The following is a 22,817-nucleotide window of genomic DNA, read 5'->3' as shown; positions in this document are numbered from 1 at the left end:
GATCTAATCCGTGTAAGTAAACAACTTTTTTTTAAATAAAAATTAGAAAAGTATTTTAGAAATCGTTTACTGTTATCAAAAATAAAACGGCTCTAAAATCCCAGACGGAAAAACATCTACGTCGACGCCTGGACGCTGTCTTTGTACCGGAAATAAGCTTTCGTTTTAAATCGCAAGGTCTTTTCACACAGAAAATTCTCTCTTAGTGAATAAAACACTAATACAACTACTAATTAGTTACTTTTATATATTAATTTGTTTTAACGCATGATAACACAAATATAAAACTTTTTTCATCAAATGCTAATATTTTTCATCACTTGTTTTTTTTACTTCGCCAAATATATATTAAACTAGCTGTTGTCCGCGACTCCGTCCGCGTGGATATATAAAAAAACTTAATATATAGATAAGTTAAATAAAAAGCAGCTCTTCAAGGCATAAATTCGAAAGAAAAGAATAAATAGTATCCTATGTTCGTCTCCTGGCTCTAAACTACCTCCTCACCAATTTGCTGGCATATCGGTAAAGACGTTCTTGAGTTATAAATAGTGTAACTAACGCGACTTTCTTTTATATATATACATATTTGAATGAAACTTTCAAATTATTTTGTGCATTTCAGTTAATTAATTTAAAAGCACTCATGTGAGACTACATTCGGAACTGAGAAAGTTATAAAAGTTGTAAAATCGCTCCATTACAGTCATAGCCTGAGCCTGACAATTGTGTTGTCGTCAAAGTTACTTGATGCATATCATCCGTTGTCATGGCAACGACTAGTGTCAGTTTACAGACATGTAGAATAACTATTTTGTTGTAACTGAGACTTAATATTTTCAAATATGAATTATTCATTTGTAATAACATCTAATTTCAAAATAGTTTCAATATTACACTCATGTTTGTTAGATTTAAGAGTGTAGAATTCATCATTTTTCACAATTATTCATCATCATCAAAATTTAAAAAAAAACATTTTATTTTTTATTTTTGATTTAGATCAGATTCGAAGGGAGAACGCTGCCAGTATCTTCGGAACCTAGCCTAAAGCGACTCCTTTTAATAATATATTTTAGTTAATTATTCATCATCATCAGCTCACTATACGTCCCCACCGAGGGGCTCGGAGCCTACTCTAAGTTAAGGGTTATTAGGCCAAAGTCAACCACGCTGGCTAAGTGCGGGTTGGATGACTTCACACATATCTTTGAATTTCTTCTCAGATATGTGCAGGTTGCATAACTATGTGTTTTTAATATTTTATTTAATATCATAGATTTAAGACTCTTTTGTAAGATATTTGAATTAATTGTATTCATTCTGAATAAATAAATATATGATTAGATTAGATTTAGATTAGGAATTAAAGTTGACTTCCGACTGATGTGCGACCGCTAGTTATAAAAGAAATTGAAAATAAAACAATAATTATAGATTATTTATTTATTTGAAAGAAGATAATTTTAAACACATTTATATTATGATTTAAAACATTCAATGACATAGTTCCTAAAACATTATATATTTCGTTAATATTTAACACAGTTAGGTGAAACAACTTTTTTCTAAACAATTCCATATATTGTGATATTTTGTGATATACGAAAACGATGTAAAGAAAACACCACGAAATTTAATTAATAAGTTATTGAATACACTTTAAGTTAGAATATTGAAACTCTTGTAATTAGCATAATTATTTTATACTACTGACAGCACATTAATATCATTCGAAAAATACATTTAACACATACATTAAAGACTAATTAATTATGGTTATCGACCATTATAACACGACGAAGTTTACGCGTCTTTCAATCGTTGTCCACGCGGTGTTCACCCGTCATCAACTGATCAGGTGAATAAAATGAGCGATAATTTTATTAATTTTTGTCAACAACTATTTAATATACTATGTCTTTACTCGTATGTATTTTATGTAAGCATCTTATATGTTTTACATAAAGTGTGTTATTTATTTTATTGTTCTTTTATTTTTATTGAGGTAAATTCAAGACTGGGAAAATGTCATGGTAATATTTATTACGTAAAATAATAATTCATATTATTTAATTATCTCATACTGAATATATTTTTTCTTAAAAATAATTTCAAATTTAATACGGAAATAGAATCTTTTATTTTAATATTTCATATTTTATAAACCAGTATATATTTCTTAAAATAAACTCTAAACTCTCCAAATACTAAAATAAACAATTGAAAAAATATATAAAAAGATTTTTGATTTTTTATATTTGATATAAAATGTCCTGAAAATAAAACTAACAATAACTTATTAAGTTCTATGAAAAAATTAAAAAATCTGCAAAAATGCATTGTATGTTTATAAATTTTCTCCTAGAAAAATAAATTCAGACATAAAAATACTCAACGAGTGTCTTACAAAGGTTTTTAACCTAAGTAAACCAAATGAAAGAGGATAAAAATATTGAACTGACCAAAGTTTACCTGACAAAATGTTTGAAACTTTGTGAACTTTTGAAATCAGAAAAAAAGTTTCTAGCTAAAAAACGAATGATTATTAACAATAATAAAGGATAGACAATTTTTTTTAAATATGTAACCAATCAATGATGAAACAATTTAATGGAACCTGGGTCCGGTCATTGGGTTTTGTGGTGCATTATACTGCACGAGTAGGACCGGCGGATAACGTCCAGGTACCACACGTTGTGGTTCCGTGGGGTTATTATTGTTGAAGTCAGAATACTGAGGCCTCTGCGGTCGGTACGGCGAGCCACGAGGACGCTTCGGACGCTGAGGACGGGACAGGCAAGGCCCGCGTGGCAGAAAGACTTGGCCACCCACAGGACCCGGTTGTGATCCCTGAAAAAGTACACTACTAAATCAAACAGTAAGTTTATATTACATTGTTTCAATGATAATTTTCAAGCATAACAACAAAACTTTAAGTTATTATAACATTTGGTACTAATATAATAAATAGATTGTCAACCGCAATTCCGTCCGCGCTGAATTAAAAAAAATAAAAAGTTGACTATGTGTTCTTCCAGACTATGTTCTACATCTATGCAAAATTTCAGCGAAATCCGTTAAGCCAGTCCAAAGATACCTTCAAAAATCCATCCATCCATCAATCTAAACATTCGCCTTTATAATATTAGTAAGATATTTTATTGATGATTCACTGCAAAACTTACGAAATGTTAACATATTTTAAGTTTTCAATATTACTTACTCTATTATTCGCAACTTCATTGGCGACATCTCCAATTGGGTTATCGCCATTTGTAGATTTTTCAATTGCTTCATGCCGTTTGTGATCCTCTTTCATCTTATTCAGCATCAATCTTTGCTTCTGAAGTAAAGCAGCTTGACGCAGCTTCTCCTGGCTCTTCAGATAACTGGAACAATTGCAAATATATAAACTGAACCACCACCAACAGAAGTAATCAAGAAATTGTTTCATGAGACCATTAATACAACGGACTATTATTTATTCCCTTGTGTAGTCCTTCTAATAGAAATAAGATATTGAAACGCCGATATAATTTTAATAATTACACGTGTAGTTATTCCACATCCAAAATAAATAAAAAAACATTTTTATAAATATGTTTCCTATAAATATCATCGAAACAAGATTGCTTGCGATGTTATTGGTGATTTTTTGATAGCTTTTTCATATTGGTTTTCTACGAAGAGCTAAAATAAAATGTACATTTTCATAGATTCTTGTTTTAGTTTAATTAGAATTCAACTAAAAAAAGACTACAGAAATATACAACATGATTAATCAAATATTTATTAAGCTATGAAATATATTTTTTACACACGACTTGGAGACACCAGAGGTATAGAAATTTAATTACATATAAACAGAAAATGCTATCGAACTTATTGCGTTCTAGTAATAAAATATTGTACCTTTAATTCCAAATAAAAGTTTTTAAACAAGCAAATATTGGTTAAAATAAACTAACATAATTACACTTTTAAAAATGATGTGGATACACGAGTTAATTACTTACATTTCGATGGGTATCGAAACTTTCAGTGACGGACGAGTTGACGGGCGCTTTCCACTTTCCTTCTTTTCAGACATTTTCAATGCAAACTTTCCTACAAATTAAATAACTATGTCAAAAACCTAATATGTAAATATTTAAAAATAATGAATTTATTCGGTGCATTTAAAAATCAGTCAATTACGATTTATTTTCATTTTAAAGTGAGGTTATTTGATTTATAAAAATTAGTTAAGTTAATTAAAGAAAACGATCGTAAACCAATACAGTAAAAAAAACTAAAGTACTATATTATTACTTTTTATTCACTTAACAACAAATCTCACTAAAGAGTTTAAAACAAATTAACTTTTAAAAAGCACTTTTAATATCACTGGCAATATTTAAAAAAAAAACGAACCGAAATAAATAAACAAAAGTAAACAAATCTCTGATGCGCTTGTAAACAATACAGCTGCCAAACCAACCTCGGAAGAGGCTCGGAGCTATGTTGTAAGCGCATGCAGGCAGCAGAGACTGAGTTGTTACCAGCCGTTAGGGCGGCGTAGCAGAGTAGCGGCGTAACGTCCGCCCGCCCTGCCATGCGCGTCTCCCTCGCGCCCAATGTAACGCTCTGTTTTATTGTCCTCTTGCATCAACACTACGTTTTACAATATTAGCAATTATATTAATATAAAAATTTGGTTTGATTTAAATTTATTTTATTAACTCGAATTCAAAACAATTTTTACACTTTTAAAAATTAAATTCTCCGCAATAATTGAATTTAATTTTGTCTTTTTTAAGCTTTTATTAAGTAGAATTAACTAAGTTGTCGGTTTTCATATAAAATATATATTTTTTTAACTTTACGAGAAATTTTAGTTTTAAAAATTTCCTATTACGCTGTCAAAAAAAAATCTGTAATTTGTAGTGTATAAATATATGTTTTATGAATACTATCAATTTAAAAGAAACGTCTTATTTTATCATTTACAGTGTAATTCGTTGAATAAGAATTTTGTCGCACCAGTAGCCATTTAAAATTCTTAGTAACTGTTATCAAACATTTCAACATAAGCTTTTGTGTCGTAATATATAAGTTTCACCAAAATTTTATTCTAACATTTTTACTAGAAAGACATTGCTCTTTGTTTTTTTCTTATACGTTTATATTATTTGTTGATTTGCCGTAGTTTACTTTTTTTTAAATATTAGGTGGCAGTAGAGTAAGCGGCGCCCGGAAATCACCAAAATAGTAATAGAGATGTCGTGAGGCAACCAAATAAAAAAAAATACAAACATAAAGATCAAGATTCAATATCGTGCGCTTATCGTTGTTTCTTAAAATTTCAAAGTTCTTAATTGCTAATCTATGTATTAACTGCTTATTTTGAATTTAAATAAAATCTGAGAACAAGATAAATCTGTATTGAGAAATCTTTCGAATATTATACGAAAAACACGGATTATTTAGCTAAATTTGGAATAAGAAGATTTTAATCTATTATGAGAATTTGTTATTTCTGTAATTAATAATAAGATTAAACATCTGCTATTAACTCAGATTAATTGGGAGATTAAGGAGAAGGGAAATTGTTGGAAAAAAAATGTGGATACTTTTTTACGTAATAAGACGATATAGCGTACAATAAACTGTTTATACCAGCGAGCTTCCCTATTTATCTAGCCTTTCCATCTGACCGTGGATTTCCACTATTATAGCACACTAGCGGACTCGACAGACGTTGTCCTGTCTACACGTCTTTAATTTGAATAAATTAATATGAAGTTAATATTTGATGAAAATTGTGAATTTAAACCATTCCCAGATCCCCTTGAACACACACAAAAAATTTCATCAAAATCGGTCCAGTCGTTTGAGAGAAGTTCAGTGACATACACACTTACAGAAGAATTATATATATATAGATATGCAACCTATACAACTCCACTACGGATGAGTTCATCAGGAAGGAACATTCCTCTCATCGGTGTAATTCCACCATACAAAAAACAGTCATAAAATTAAAGTAAATCCGCGTATTGTCTGATGAGTAAGTAGTGGAGTCGTAATTTTATTACTCTTTCCATCCATACCCCTTTACTTATGAAGGTCGGAAGTGATGGCAAGGATCACATAGAAAGGGGTGATATCCTCTTTCTTTGCGTCCCCTCCCCTGTCTACCAAGGGCAACGATTAGTTCGCTATTTTAGCGACCTATTTTCCATACCTTATGTATCAACTTTTTTTTGCTCAGTTTTTAACCAAAATGAGAATAAGGACAATGTGTTTTTTTAAACTTATTACGGTGGGAAAATTCACTCTAAAAATGGCAAAATGAACAGAAAAATCTCCCTTATCTCTATGATTTGCTTCTTCCATACTTACCATAGACTATTTAAAAAAAGGTTTTAATTTCATGTCATATTACGTAAATAAAACAAAATAAATTATTTAAACAGTTTTAATGTAAAAACAATTTGTAAAATTGCACTACCCCTTACTTACATATAAATGTAAAAAAAAAACATTATAAAAATAATTAATTTCTTCTTATCAAAATCACGCTTAATTGAGAAAAATATATTTTTAAAAAGATGCTTTATGCCAGTAATGCTTCTGTTTGCGAAGCTCTTATTCAAAAAAACTGATGAGTGAGCTTGTAAGGGCAAATCCCACCCAGGACAGATAACCTCAAAATGGTCATAGCTGAAGTGTTACTCCTATTAAGAGTTTTGGGGGTCTCCAGCATAGTGTAGGGCTAATAGAGGAAGGTCTGAGTAGACCAAAAGATATTTCGTATGGGCTTTCTTTCCAATTGCATGTCTCTTGAAGCATTTTTACTTCTGCGGGTTTTAGTCAATGTAAGTCTAATAAAACTTAATTCTCTTAACTCTTATAATAATACATTTTTTACTAATTTACCCAAATTAAAAAAAAAATTAATAGTATTTTTAAGTTAAATAAATTTCATCTTATTACACGTACAACATAACCTCAAAAAACAAAGTTAAAACTACCCACAATTTTTCATACAATTAATTCTTTGACCTTAGTTTCTTAAAAAATTCTGTTACAATTTCGAGGTTTTTTGTTCCTTCTGTACAATTTTATTCAAAATTACATGACCTTCATCGTAATGTGGGTTAAAATGTTGTCTAACTTTTACCCACCAGGTGGCTATATTAGGAAACTTGTCCTTCGCATCAAAACCTGCCATTCCTGAAACAATACAATATAAAAAACATTTTCAACAATCACATATCAAAGGAATTAGACTAGAACAGTATTAAAATGATGTACAAGTAACAAGATTCTACTACAGAGGTTCCCAAACTCTTTTCCCGTTGACTTCTTTCAAAATTTACCCACTTTCAGGGGAATTCCTAGAGCTACATTTATTCATCAAATTTTACACCTACTAACCCCCCCCCCCCCCCGCCCTCTTTTATTTTCCACTGGTGTCCAAGTGTCTTCGGGTCTTATTTAGGCAACTGCCTAACTTTGAGAATATGATGTAATAGATATTAGAACATTCGGGTGTTAAACAAATAGGCACTTACTAAAAGAAAATGTATAAAGTTTGATAAATAACCACTCAACATCAGATGGGACCTTGAACAAGCATTTTTATTATTCTAAAAGGTAGAAAAGACAAACTTACTTGGTTGTTCTAATTCACACGCTGCCCACAGATCTGCAACGGTAACAGTATTTCCAACAATAAAATCAGTGCCTCTGCCCAACCATTTTGTATTTAACAGTTCTAGTGCGGAAACCATTCGCTGCTCATATCCCTTTATCTGCTCTTCACTGGGTGTCCGTCCAAATAGAATGGGATCCATGTACTGAAAATATAAAAAAAAACAATACGCTAGTATTAAACATGTTCAATGTCATAACAACAAACAATGGAAAACATTGTGATGCAACCTGCACATATCTGAGAAGAAATTCAAAGCCAGTGTGGTTGACTACAGCCTAATCACCCTTAACTTAGGGTAGGCTCCGAGCCCCTCGGTGGGGACGTATAGTGAGCTGATAAGGATGATGATAAATTTCATAACAATATTAGTGTAATAAAGTCAGTTTGCAAGTTGTGCTAGTAGAGTTGTATCATTCGATGATTTCTTCAATTCAATATCTTGTATCTGATAGTACAACATAACTCATGCCCATTATCCAGAGCGGTAGGCAGAGAACACAGATCTCCATTTGGATGGACCTGACTTATCTCTCTCGCTTTTCACATATTACATTACTTGTGCATCTAAATAATAAAGTATTATTTATAAGATAAAATGTTTTACAATTGTTTACATATTTGGTCACTTTAAATGGTTACAAAAGAATTTTTGTTTAATGTAGATATAACAAATATACAAAATATATTTGATAAACATGGTTTTTTTATGCAGAGAGTTGAACAGATAAATAAGAAATTAGTAAGATTAAATGTGAATGGCTAAAAAGGTAGAGGATGGCCAAAGAAAGTATGGATGGATTGTGTGTAAGGAGATATGCATTAGAGATGGAAGAGTAGTACATACTGACGCTCCATAGGGACAAGGGCAGGTTGACAATAACACATTAGGTATTAAAGACATCAAGAAAGTTGTAATTACCTTAACTCTGAAGTACATAGCACAATGTAGTCTCAAACCAATATGCTGCCACTCCAGGTATTCTTGAACCAAAGCACAAGTCCTGCTATCTCTTGGGTACAGGGTCTCTGGTATAACACCTTCTCGAGATAAGTAGTTTATTATAGCGACACTAAAAATTATAACAGATATAATTAAAGACAGTTGTATTAATGTTACAATTGTTAATTTTATAAATTTAAATTACCATGGTTTGTATTTTATTTGTGTATATCCTAACCATTAACATTTTAGCTTATGATCATGCATTCCTAGGCATAGGCCTCAGGATTAGTGATGACTAATCATTTCCAAGACTGGCAGTGATATACTTATCCATTTCTCTCCAACAAATATGACTCAATCATCACTCCATCTTGTGGGAGGCCTATTGACAGTAATTCCTGTCCTTCTTCAAAACTTACCATGATGTTTAGGCCACAGAAAGTTGTATTGCAAAAACATACATATACATTTACTTTGGCCATGGCCATTGATATATTTATCTACTTTGCCAGATAATATTGACAATGATAGTCAAAATAAGCCAACCTTTCAGAGAGTAGAAATCCATTGTGATCAATCACAGGTACTTTTTGTAGTCGGTTAATTTTTGAATATTCCTCGGCATAATGTTCACCTAGAACACATTTTATACAGATATCAACAGTCATATAAATAACTTTACCTTTTTAATCTTGTTTACGAATAGTTATATGCCTTATCATAACATCGACATGAAAAATAGATTTAATAATTGTATATTTAATTAATTATTACATACTGATATTATTATATGTTGAGATTATATCACCAATCACAAACATATAAGGTCAAAGTACGAACGAAACTTTAAGATTATAGAAATTATGATATAGTAAAAATAATGATGATAAAAATATGTTTAAAAACAATAAAGTACAATTGACGATTAGTAACAAAACTGAAGGATTAAAACTATTATTCGGTTTATTAGCAAGAATTTCTAGAGTAGATTCAAAAGTTGGAAACTTATTGGATTTACCTTTGCGCAAATCCACATAATTCGCTTCAAAATTGCATTTAGAAGCTTTTAATAATATATACAGAGCCCTGGACGGTTGCGACATAAGATCGTAATACAACTTTAAAGTCATGTTATTTTAATATGTGTAGAGAAATAAAAAATAACAAAAATAAAACTTTTCAAACTTTCAAGTACAAGTTTGATTACTTTTTTGATAATTGATTAACAAGGTTATAGGTAGATACAGATTATATAGGCAATAAAGAAGCAAACAACCTATTTTAACCATAGACAAACTTTTTCTCAGTGTAATAAAAATATTGCTTTTAATATTGCCTTAAAATTTTTACACATTTTCATTTTTTTCTGATCTACAGTTTACTTTTTATATTGAACTATAGTTGAGTAAAGTAATTGATCGAAATCGATTGTAAAAGAATTGACAAACCGGTATGTATAAAGCACATCACTACTTATTATATTTTTGGATCGACGCTGCTATTATAAACTTTAATATAAATAATACTTTATTATAAATAGCATTAATTAATTGTATCATGGCTTCGGTGGAATTGTTAACCCCACATTTACCCAAGATCAAAATACCGGCTCCGCAGCAAATAGTTTACAAAGATGAATGTGTTTATTCATTTGACAATCCGGTGAGTTGCAAAATATATTATAACCTTTTACTTTTAATTTATATAATTACAGATGTACGAGCGTATATCTTATCAGTTCAATAATTCAAGTATTTGACTTCCTTAATCGTTATAAGGGAAAATAAAAGAAACCCTTGTTATTACTAATTTATTTCAAGTATATGTCAACTTTGTTCCTTCATCTTACACTAAAATAAATTGTTATAAACTGATGATAATAAACTATATATAAATGTCAGACAAGAATTTAAAAAAGATAAAAATACATAACCTCCATTTAAATAGGTACAATAGCATTTTCTTTAAAATATTTAGTGTTCATAAAATTCTTTACTGTTTGATATATGTTAGCTATTACATTAAGCAAGGAAGACCGCATGCCATCCATAGAATAAGAACAAAACATAAGTGATAGAAATGTATCAAACATTACCGGAGTCCAAAAAAGTATATTGTACAATAATTCTCTAGTCACATAAGTTTTCATGTTTGATTTTTTAACTTCCATAACATGTATTTTTGTTAAAATTATCATAGAAATAGTTATTGGTATGAAAAAGCTTATTATAACTAAAACAAAGACATAAAGAAGCATGTTCTTGCTATCAACATAACATATTTTCGTACAAATATCATTTATTTTCGGTCTGCGTAATGATCTTGACTCATTGGTGTAAAGAAAATCTGTTTGATTGTTATAACTGGCGAGAATATTAAAAACATTGTTCAAAATAGAATCAACCTTTTTGCTTTCATTTAAATTTCGTAGTCCATAATCATATACTTCCAAATATTGTGCGGGTATTGCATAATCTGTACCATTAAAATGTGTGTAGTTTGGACATTTTTCAGTTGCCAAATTTAACATAGTAATACAGGAATCGTCAACACTTCTTTCTTCACCGGTTCCCAATTTTGGCGTTGCTCCCATAGGATACATTAATAAAACAATCAAAATTGGAATAATCCACTGTATAGCTATTATTCCATATGAATAATATTTTTTCCATACATCAAATAGTGTACCGAAATTCATTTTTCTTCCATCTCTTGATTCGTCAGCAATAACTCTGACAATATTTTCATCGTCTTTTACTTTAATATCATGCAATAACTTATAATGCATATAATTATCTATAATGAGACTCAAAAAACTATTTACTAAAGACACTATTAATGGCCCGTAACTTATTAAAACCGAAAAGAAACCACACTGCAAAGTTGAACCTTCAATCTTCGTCTTTTTCATCTCTGCTGTTCGTACTTCCATATCTCTTGTTGTGATACTTTCTGAATTTAACTCGTATATTGATCTACTAATAAAAGCTATTCCAATACAAATTAGTAAAATATTCTCTGATAGTAATACTGATGAAATTGTTGTCTGACTTTTCTTTAATACTCTTCGTAAATTTAAAATACTCAAACCGAAACCACAGAGTATTAAGAATACACTGAGATATAAGTCCAAAGTATTGCCCATCGTGTCAAATCCAAGACTGCTTTCAAATGAATGTGCTTAAAGCCCCTATGTTTTCTGTGTGTAGATAGTGGTTATCACTTGACAAACTATAGGGGAACTTTTTACTTTGATAACATTGTAAATGTTATTTATTCTTTACATAATTCTTATTGGAAACTAAGTTTGTAAGAAATTTGTATTGTTCATTGAAATATTCCATGAAATAGTCTATAAAAAGTTTGTAGATTCAACACTCTCTGAGTTCTTAGCCAACTTCATGCCTTAAGAAAGATAGTTATGTATTGGCTCTTTCGTTCTAATATTTTTAAAGTTTGTACTTTGTCGTATCAGTTACATACGCCCGTATAACCCTGATAACGTAGTTTTTGCTTTAAAAATCAATAATTTAAATGAATATATTTCTTACAACTACATAGCATTTTTAAGCATATGTGTATTAACATATGTGTATGATTGTAGAAACAATAGTCTAATGAGTGTAACTTAATAGGACTAATAGGCTTATTTATATGCAACCATTTCCTATAACATGCATATTGTGAGTAAAAATTACACACAACATATTCACATTATACTAGCTGCCACCCGCGACTCTGCGTGGAATTAAAAAAAACTTATTAAAAAACTTGGGTGTTCTTCCAGACAGTGTTTTACATATGTGCAAAATTTCAGATAGATCCATGCAGCCATTCTTGAGATTCTTTCTAACAACAATCCATCCATCCAAACATTTATAATAATAGATGTTTCAAATGTGACTGTTACAGGAGTCAGAAACGGGTCTGTATGTTTCACTCACATCGTTCCTCGGCTTCGGACGTAACTACGTAGAACAGTACTTCCAGAAGACGGGCAATCCTGTATTCCTTCACATACAGAGGGAGAAGACACCCGTATGTGTACATTAATTTATCTTATGTCTTAGTTTTGTTTTGCAGTGATACAGTACTATCCAAACTTTATGTCAGTGACCCGAATACAGGGCACATCTTCGAAGACATGCGCACAAAACTAATCATCACCGTCATAAAGTTTGAATCTTGTAATACGATTAACTTATATGACAAACTCATGATGTTTTCCACGCGCTTTTGTTTTTAAATTCCCTTGTGACCTTGTGATGAGTGGAGTGTCATTCTATTTGTATTCTCCCCTTGAATGTCATAGTCTGTCCTGTTATTTGGTATAATTATCAACATGAATAAATCCTTAGAATAATATTACAGATCCCAGAACCAGAAGTGACTGGCGATGGACCGGAGAAAAAGATCACTCGTCTTGCTATTGGAGTGGAAGGAGGATTTGAACCTGATATCTGCAAGCCAAAGTACACTTACACTGACCACTATAACATTGTGGTGTTGCCCGGATTCTACACCTTCCCATGGCCAGATCCATCACTGCCTGAAGTGGTAAATATATCTATCTCTTTCTAACTCTCATATTTACTGTGTATCTGCGTTGTATCTATCTCGCTCATTATTAACTAGCAATTTATACGAATTTACTGGTAATTTCAATTAAAATTATATTTTTATATGGTTTAGAAAAATAGTGGAAAATACAACTTAAGCTTCCTATTCTTTGCAGATAAAAAAATCGGTCCAAGCAATTATAAATGCGGAATCACCATTCAAAATGGCGGAAATGGCCGCCTTACAGGGAACGTGGGATGGTGAGAGAAGAGAGGTATCTGTGTAAGTTGATCAATTGCTAAATTTAAAAAAAAATAGGAGTAAATATAGCCTATATCACTCACGGAGTATAGCTTCCGAGTAGTGATAGAATTTTTCAAACCAGCAAAAAAAAATGTTTTCTCTTTATAATATTAATATAGAAAAATCTAATTTTGTAGGCATGCAGTAAACTTGCAGCAGTTGGATAACAACGTGAAGATCCCACCTTCAGGGTGGAAGTGTGCCAAGTGTGAGCTCACCACCAACCTCTGGCTCAACCTTACTGATGGATCCATTCTCTGCGGTAGACGGTTCTTTGATGGCTCCGGTGGGAATGATCATGCGGTAAGAACCATCACCATTTGCTTGCCGGTGGCCTAGTTTTGGTCCTCTTTCCTTCCCTCCTTATTCTTATAGGAAAGGATGAAAACACAATATGGATTTGACGCAGAGAAAGAGCATATTTCCCCTTTCTATGCATCCTCCGTCCATCAAACGTAGGCAACGCCTCTATAATTTCTTCGAGCAGCGGTCACTTCGCTATTTTGGCGAATTAAGGTGGCCACCCGCTCGTTTGCCATCTTGGAATGTATTTTATTTTATTATGATATTAATATTAGAACTCGAACTGTTTTAAACATAACTGAAATTGTCCTAGGTGGAACATTATCGTGACACGGGTTTCCCATTGGCAGTCAAACTGGGTACCATCACCCCAGATGGGAAAGGTGATGTTTTCTCCTATGCCGAGGATGACATGGTTGAAGATCCGTTCCTCGCAGACCACCTGAAACATTTCGGCATCAATGTTCAACAGTTGCAAAAGGTTAGTACTAATAACACGTTGTTATTAGAAACGAATTTAAATGTTGTTAAAAGAATGATGTCCAGAGCCACTTATTCGATTGGACAGTTCACATCCATACAACATAGATATCTTCCATACAACTTTTGTGCGTACGTATGTTTTTATGTATGTCACTGATCTTTTTTTCCTGTGTAGACGGACAAATCCATGGTGGAATTGGAACTGGAGCTGAACCAGCGCACCGGGGAGTGGAACACGCTGCAGGAGTCTGGCAGCGAGCTGCGGCCGCTGCACGGGCCTGCGCTTACCGGCCTCAACAACCTCGGCAACACGTGTTACATCAACAGCGTCGTCCAGGTACACCACCCCCTTAACACAACTCACAATAATCACACACAATTACAGAGTATTAACAACACGGGTGTTTGCCATTGGGCCATTGGACTGACCGAAAAATTACGAGGCCTGAATCTCATTTAATTCAATCAATTCGACCCGAGTGCCAAAGTCCTATATGGATTTATCTTTTTGGTGCCAGTGGCCAATAGTCCAATGGGAATATTTTTTGCTTCTATGGACTAGATCGGCCCAATGGAAAAATATTTCAGTAGGTCGGTTCCGTTCGGGAAAAAGAGTCGATAGGTCATTCGGTCCAACGGGAAACACCCACAACACACAACACATTTTCAATAATCACTGCTGAGATCCTTCATGCACCTACTATATAATATTAGGAATATTTTATACAATATGACATAACCGGTTTTTTTTTTCTTGTATTAAAGGTAATGTTCAGAATGCCAGACTTCATCCGGAGATTTGTAGAAGGTGCGCCCGAAATATTTTCCACTTTCCCAGAAGATCCGGCGAATGATTTTAATGTTCAAACGTAAGTTTAATTTATAAAAGCATCCCTAGTAATGGAATAACCATATTGTCTTTTGTAAATACTTTTTTAACCGTTTCAGAGATTAGCGTGTAACTTTTAACTTTGTAGAGTTTTTTTAAACGTATGAACAGCTTATTTTCATTATATTATACTATCATACAAATAATATAAATGTGAATGTATGGAGGGATGGATGGATTTTTTTTAAAAGGTATCTTCAGAACTGCATGGATATTGCTGAAATTTGGCATAGATGTGAAACATGACCTGGAAGAACATATGATAATTATTTAGATTTTTTTTTAATTTCGCACAAGTCAAGTTGCGTGAGACAGCTAGTGTATATTAAAGTATTTATGTGAATTACAGCGCAAAGTTGGGCGTGGGCTTGGTATCTGGTCGGTACTCGTTCCCCGAGGTGGGAGGTGCGCAGCGCGGCGTCTCCCCGCACATGTACCGGCAGCTGGTCGGTCGCGGACATCCGGAGTTCATGAGCAAGAGACAACAGGATGCACACGAGTTTTATTTGCATCTGCTCACACTTATTGAGGTCAGTACCGACAACCTGGAGGTGGGCAATGCCTATTATTTCAAGTAACTATAGCATACTAGCTTTTGCCCACGACTTCGTCCAAGCAATTAAAAAGTGTCTCATGTCTTACTAAAGACTATGTTTTATATTTGAGTCAAATTTCGACAAGATATGTTCCCAGTGGAACCGTATACATTTCCGGAATTATAGGTCTACTAGCTATCGCCCGCGTATCCGTCCGCGTGGAATTAAAAAAAAACTTAGTAACCTATGTGTTCTTCCAGACCATGTTCTACATCTATGCCAAAGAAACATCCATCCATGCATCCATCTAAACATTCATTTATAATATTAGATGTGTAACCTAAATCTAAAGATATCTTCTCACAAATATCCATCCATCCATACATGTAAACATTTATTGCATTACTAATATTTATTTCCGTGTAGAGACACAGTCGTCACCGCGTGAACCCCGCGGAATGCCTGCGGTTCAGTGTGGAGGAGCGCGTGGCGTGCGGTGCGTCCGGCAGTGTGCGCTACACGCGCCGTGCTGAGCATCATCTGCCGCTCCCGGTACCGCTCTCCGCAGCCACCAATGCTCAACAAGTGCGAGACTACGAGCAACGACGTGCTGCAGCTGAGGCCAGCGGTCAGAGGCTGTGAGTAGCACCCAGAGCTACGTAGAGACAGCATCAGCTCACTATACATCCCCACTGAGACTCGGAGTCTACCTAAGTTAAGAATGACTGGGATATAGTCATATGTTAGAATTACTACCCAGATGTAGGTTGCATCACAATGTTTTTCTTCACCGTAACAATATGGGATAAATGTACATATGTATATCAAAAAATTCTTTGGTATACGACGGGATTCAAACCCAGGGCCTGGAGTAAGTCAAGTGCTTAACCCTTGAGCCAACTATCTCACTCCATTTATGTCTCCTATCTTCTTTAAGGGTCTTCCTATGTCTATTTACAGGAAATGATTAACGAAATACTGGATTTACAAAAAGAAATGCAAATTATTTTATGTCTTATTTATTTTCAGCGACCCGTCTCAAATAGTGCGACCTCACATCCCGTTCAGCGCGTGCCTGGACAGCTTCATGCGCGAGGAGACGCTCGAGCAGTTCTTCAGTACAGCTGTCAACGAGAAGGTCACCGCTCAGAAGTAAATACACTGTTATACACTAGCGATCGCCTGCCATGATGATATGCCAGATATTAGCTATCTACCCCTTAAAGTCCCGTCAAAATCGGTCCACACGTTCCGGAGATTATAAGGAACAAACACGGCTTTTCGCAGACAGACATACAGACTGATAATAAGCGAAAAGTTTTAAAAACTGATCTTTCGTTAGCAGCTATCCAAATGTACAAAATATTTTTTTCCGATATTATATATAGACGGAGCAATTTTATAACAATTTAAAATGTATTATATTTTATTTGTTATGTCAGGATAACTCGTCTGGCGACGTTCCCCGACTACCTGCTCATCCAGCTGAAGAAGTTCACCATAAAGGAGGACTGGACACCAGCCAAGCTGGACGTTGCCGTCGACATGCCTTGGGAGGTAGATTACCTTATAATTATTCTATTTTCTTATCAGCTATAAAGAAAACATAAAAAAAAATCTTTTCTAAAAAACAATAAAAACGATCAAATATATTTGACACACATTATAAATATGGACAAAACCGTATAACAAAGCCTAGTGTCATATAAATAAGTTTAGTATATATATTTTTTCTTTTTAGGTTGACCTAAGTTGTCTGCGTGGTCGTGGGCCGCAGCCCGAGGAGACCTTGTTGCCCGACTCCAGCCCACAGGCCCCAACACCGCAGTACGACGAGGCAGTTCTTGCTCAACTCGTAAGTTAACATGTACAATAATACTATAAACCCAAAAATCCATCTCAAACAATTTTTGTTGTGTAATTTTTATTAGCATCAAATTAAACCGAACTAAGAATATCGCTCGAATAGCCCGATCAATATGGCGACTCTACGTTCCCTCTTTTGCAGAGCAATTGATATAATTTTTGGAGCAACTTTACATAATATGATAAACTAGCTCTCGGCCGCGTTTCCGCCCGCGCAGAATTAATAAAAAAATCTTAATTAGTAGCCTATGTGCTCTTCCAGGCTATCTTCTACATCTATGTTAAACGTCAGCGAGATCTATGCAGCCGTTCTGAAGATACCTTCTTACAAATAACCATCCATCCATCTAAATATACGTATATACATTTTGACTTTAATATGATAAATATGTGATTGTATATGTGCAGCTGGACATGGGTTTCCCAGTGGAGGCGTGCAAGCGCGCGTTGTACTACACCGGTAACTCCGGCCTCGAGCCCGCATCCAACTGGCTCATGGAGCACCTCACAGACTGGGACTTCGCCAACAAGTTTGAACCACCCGGCTCACAACCCGCAGGTACATACAAACACATGCATGTCTCAAAAAGGTCTATTGAAAGGCTTTTAGTTGGTATAGACCTTATTTCTGTAGGTGTACATCTTTAAAGGCCTTTCCCCCTCTTAACTCTTTCAAATTCCTTTTTTATCTGTAATTTTTGAATGTTCAGGCACTCGGTATTGTATTTTTTTAATCCAATAAATAATTAGAAAGTAAAGGCAATTTAATAACTATGTGAATAAAGCTACAAAATTAAATAATCACTAACCCCATTAACATCCCTAATACTGCACAAGCCCTTTTTATTTGGAGTATAATAGTTTTCAGATATATCGATGGTTCTGGAATTCGCGCGAATCCCTGCGCAGTACGAAATTTTAGATGTAGCGGGATGTAGGGGAGGGTATTGATTAGCGTACATGATCTTGAGCCGTCTAAATATATGAAAATAGCTATACCATAAGTCAATGTGTTGTATCAGGTGGCGCTAGTGTGGCAGTGGACGAGTCGAGTGTGGCGAACATAATATCCATGGGATTCACGCGACCGCAAGCAGAGAAGGCGTTGCGGGCCACCGAGGGCGATGTCGGCCGTGCCCTCGACTGGATCTTCAGCCGAGCGGACCAGCTCGACGCCGAGGATGAAGCGCCTCCTAGGGAAGACCGCACGCTCGGCTGTAGAGACGGACCGGAGAGTAAGTTCTTTTTAATCATAGAATTAAACACATAAAAGTAACTAGCCAACTAAGCCATCAATAGGCATAATATTAATACGCCTTGTATTTTCTAAAAAAATGTTTCTTACAAGAACTGGGAAGTGGATAAAAAATGTCCATGAGTTTGTAATAGGTTCTAACTACACTTTACACGATTACTAAGAAACTAGAATCAATGTTTTTTTACGATGACGCATATGTTAAAAGTACATAGAAAAAAAAAAGTCTATATACAACGAATATAATGGCTAATTATATTATATACTGATTAATTAATTTAAATGTATATAACAACTGTAGTTGTCTATGTGAATGTCTTTGCAGAATACAAGCTGGTTGCGTTCATCTCACATATGGGCACTTCGACAATGGTGGGACATTACGTGTGCCACGTGCTGCACGAGGGACGCTGGGTCATATTCAACGATAACAAGGTACCAACACGTAATTTATGTTAGCCTCCTGTTCCACTGCAAGAAATCACTTATATAAACTCCTTGCTCACATCATTGAAATCTTATTTATGTTATAAATGCAAATGTTTCCATGTATGGATAAATCAATGTTTGCTAGAAGGTTCAATGGATCTAGATGAAGTTTGACATAAATGTAGAACATAATCTGGAAAACATAGGCAACTTATTAAGCATTTTTAATTTCACGAGGACGGAGGTTCGGGTAAAAAGTAGTTAGCTGCTCAAAATCAGCAGCGCAGTACCCTCACTCCTCTTCTCTTTATGTTCCGCTACACCAAAAATGATGTTCACGTAAGCGACTCGTGCGATGTTCCGGGCAGACAAGATATGTGACATTTCCATTTAGCTGGCAATTCTATCCTTTTATTAATTCTCTTATTCAATTTATGAATATTTCTTATGAATCTTTAGTTTAGATTATAAATGTAATTTCTTTTGCAGGTTGCTCTCTCAGAAAACCCACCAAAGGATATGGGTTACTTATATCTCTATGAACGGCTGTGATCTCAACCAAAAGCAATTGATCGGCATGTGTAAACTGTATGTTTGCACAGACATGTTGGACTACTGCCTAGGATAATGTTTAACATAATCTAAGACTTAATTATACCAGATAAAGTGTTCCAAACAAAGATTTAGTTAAAAAATTTGCTTCCAGTTTAGGATTATCATAAAGCTGTCATCGTAAGACCCATAATTTAGAATTTATGTTCGTTTCCGAGCATTAATATCATCAAAACAATTAACCAATAATGGGTAGGAAATAAATGTCCTCGACTATAAATTAACTCTATTTCTGTAGAAGTTTTTGTACAAGTCCTTTGGTAGTGGATTTTAATGATAAAAAAGTTTTAGGAAATTCTTCTTGAGATTTCTTGTTAACGCTTTATCTGTGTAGTCTTTGAAGTAGTCGAAATTTATTAAGTTAAAAAGCAAGAGTAATAAATTTGAGTAAGCATTTGTCTTAAGTAAGTTAATGTAATTAAGATACAATTGTTTTTTTTTATTTGAGCTAAAAATATATTTAAATTTGGAAGTGCAATTGTTTTACGTAGATGTTCTTTTTTCGTCATAGTTTTTACTCGTTGAATACAGTTAGTGCTTATTCAAAATAATGTATTCAAATGTATAGATATAAGCTTCTGGCAGAATATCATACTGACATGAACACCATTAGACAACGAAATAAATTATAATAAATATTGTTGTATATCATTTATGTGAAGAATTAAAAATAATGTGTAGCGACTACATTTAATTTCCGTTATTGTTGATTTACACTTTATTGATAAAATTATCGTTTAAATCTATCTGTGGGTTTGGGGATTCTCCACATGAATATTGTTTTCTCATCAAAGTATGTGTTGAACTTTTTGTACAATCTCCGTTTCTTGGGATCCTTTTGGCAGTTTGCTGGAGTGAGATTGATCATAAGACCTGTAACAAAAATGTGAATGTGTTACTACAAAATATGTTCAGTACCACCAACTTGACCGGTGAGTTAATTTTCATACAAAAAAAGTTGTATGGCCATAGAACATGAACTATGTCCATACACTAAAATTTAAAACGGGTGACATGTATACCACCTATAATTTTTAATTCATGTTAGGGCGAGAGAAACAAATCCAAAGAATTGAAACATTTATGATAACCTTCAACCCTTTTTAACACATAACAGCTAAAATTACCTGCTTTCTGGGCCATAGTTACTAGTTTACCAATCTTTTTCTGTTGTCGCTTGCAAAGCCCAGTAATACGTCGGGGTAACATACAGCCATCGGATCGTACAAACTGGCTTAGAATAAGTACATCGGTATGTTTCACATCTAGTCCCAACGAGCACATATAGCAGGGATTTTCTGCCGTTCCTTCACTTGGTTCAAATCCTGCTAAATCTTCAGCACGAACAAGCAAATTTGTCCGAGGTGAAGGCACAGTTACACCTTCCACTACTAGCGTTGAGCCCTCTGTACGTTCTCGCACTAAAAAAACGAAAAAGAACAACATTATTCAAGTTTGTGGAAACTTTAAGGTTATGATATAAAATAAAATATAATCAAATCTTACGTTCTTTCAAATTTAATTGTCTGGTTGTAGAAATAGATCGAATAGATGTGGACACAACCGCATTTTTAGCAAATGAAAAACCTGCGCGAACTAAAGAATTCATTTTACATAACTATAACAAATTATAAAATATCGAAAGTAATCAGGAATTTCCGAAATTCACTGAAATGTTCCCGTCAATGTCAAAGCAAATGTCAGAACGTTTCACAGAGTAATAAACTTTATATACTCTTTCAGAGTATACAGATAAAAAAATTGTTCAACTTTTGAGGTTTTTTTCTTTCTACTACTACTATTCTACATATTTTTTGCAAATAAATTACATTCGAACTCCTTGCAAGGACATAATGCAATTTTTTCCTGCGAGAAATACTAAGAAAAAGTGACTAAAATACATTTTTTTTGCTGCCTAAGTAGGAATACCTAGATTTAGTTGTGAAATTCTTTTATCGAAGGTTTTCGACCCCCAGCGATATTCTTAAACTGTTATGACTAAGGGTCCTTCAAGAAAAGAACGAACTGCACTCTAAAAGGCCAGCAATGTATTTGATGCTTTTCTGGTGTTGCGCATGTCCATGGCTCTCGTATCAAACCTCAGGCGGGCAGCGGTTCGTCTAATGTTTTCTTACTTTTAAAAAATAACATGTAAAAAATTAAAAAAAATCGGTTTAAGTATCACTAGTTCTAAATTCCTGTTTATTAATTAAAACAACAAAATGGATGGCAATGCATTTATTAAATAATAAAACTTAGACAGAATTTTTGAAAAATAGCTTTAGACGAAATAGCACAACATGCTTAAAACACAAAATTAACAATATTTGACACATACATGATTCATTTTTAAGCTATTAAAAGCTTATAATCGTATCACAAAATATGAAAATATGTACTTTTTAATCTGTATATAAACGGGTTTATTAACTTTTCATTACAAGAATAGAAATAAGGTAATACATATTATGAATAAAATAATTTTGCATTTTTTTTAACATGTATAAATAAAATATTTTTAATTGCCTGAGTATATAAAGGCAATTTTTACGGACGGTTTAAGCAAAGCATGTGATTGCAACAACGAAATGCAAGCCAAAATGCATTCGAAATGCAAAAAAGAACGTTTATCTTAAAATAACTTATACTATTTACAACTAGACGAGTACATATATAGAGATTTAAAAATAACTAAGCAAAATATATAATTTTAAAGCATTCTTTAAAATCATACACAAATCATAGCAGATTTTAATTTGTATTACTAAAAACTAAAAATTGTACCTGATATTGCATATTCATATAAGAAATGTGCAAAAATAATTAAATAAAATGAATGGGAAATCCAACAGATTTTAATATTTATAATTCAGTAATAACATGTAATTGTTTATTTTTATATAAATAACATATTTATATATTTATAATTTGTA

General features: G+C 33.3%; 3 protein-coding genes across 3 annotated transcripts; 1 reads left to right on the top strand and 2 right to left on the bottom strand.

Annotated features, from left to right (window-relative positions):
* Positions 1-6,977: 6,977 nt before the first annotated feature.
* On the bottom strand, positions 6,978-9,863 carry GSTt1 (glutathione S-transferase theta 1). Its single transcript, XM_013314763.1, has 5 exons — positions 9,667-9,863; positions 9,195-9,282; positions 8,625-8,775; positions 7,664-7,847; positions 6,978-7,221 (listed from the first exon to the last, which is right to left on the bottom strand). Exons 1-5 carry the CDS (start codon positions 9,776-9,778, stop codon positions 7,073-7,075), a joined length of 684 nt encoding a protein of 227 aa, XP_013170217.1. The 5' UTR covers positions 9,779-9,863; the 3' UTR covers positions 6,978-7,072.
* Positions 9,864-10,118: 255 nt separating this feature from the next.
* Usp5 (ubiquitin specific protease 5) lies at positions 10,119-20,522 on the top strand. Its single transcript, XM_013314762.1, has 17 exons — positions 10,119-10,310; positions 12,561-12,686; positions 13,020-13,205; positions 13,384-13,490; positions 13,649-13,814; positions 14,128-14,295; positions 14,473-14,634; positions 15,063-15,166; positions 15,536-15,716; positions 16,149-16,360; positions 16,752-16,874; positions 17,165-17,279; positions 17,464-17,577; positions 17,997-18,147; positions 18,611-18,823; positions 19,169-19,278; positions 19,762-20,522. Exons 1-17 carry the CDS (start codon positions 10,206-10,208, stop codon positions 19,822-19,824), a joined length of 2,406 nt encoding a protein of 801 aa, XP_013170216.1. The 5' UTR covers positions 10,119-10,205; the 3' UTR covers positions 19,825-20,522.
* Positions 20,523-20,560: 38 nt separating this feature from the next.
* On the bottom strand, positions 20,561-21,570 carry mRpS18A (mitochondrial ribosomal protein S18A). The gene is made up of 3 exons (XM_013314764.1): positions 21,391-21,570; positions 21,012-21,305; positions 20,561-20,757 (listed from the first exon to the last, which is right to left on the bottom strand). The coding sequence occupies exons 1-3, from the start codon at positions 21,491-21,493 to the stop codon at positions 20,615-20,617; spliced, it is 540 nt and encodes a 179-aa protein (XP_013170218.1). The 5' UTR covers positions 21,494-21,570; the 3' UTR covers positions 20,561-20,614.
* Between the last annotated feature and the right edge of the window lie 1,247 nt (positions 21,571-22,817).

The sequence above is a fragment of the Papilio xuthus genome, unplaced genomic scaffold, assembly GCF_000836235.2.
Source record: "Papilio xuthus unplaced genomic scaffold, Pxut_1.1 DF827135.1, whole genome shotgun sequence".
In the NCBI taxonomy this organism is placed as follows: domain Eukaryota; kingdom Metazoa; phylum Arthropoda; class Insecta; order Lepidoptera; family Papilionidae; genus Papilio; species Papilio xuthus.
This window is presented reverse-complemented; position numbering and strand designations above follow the sequence as displayed.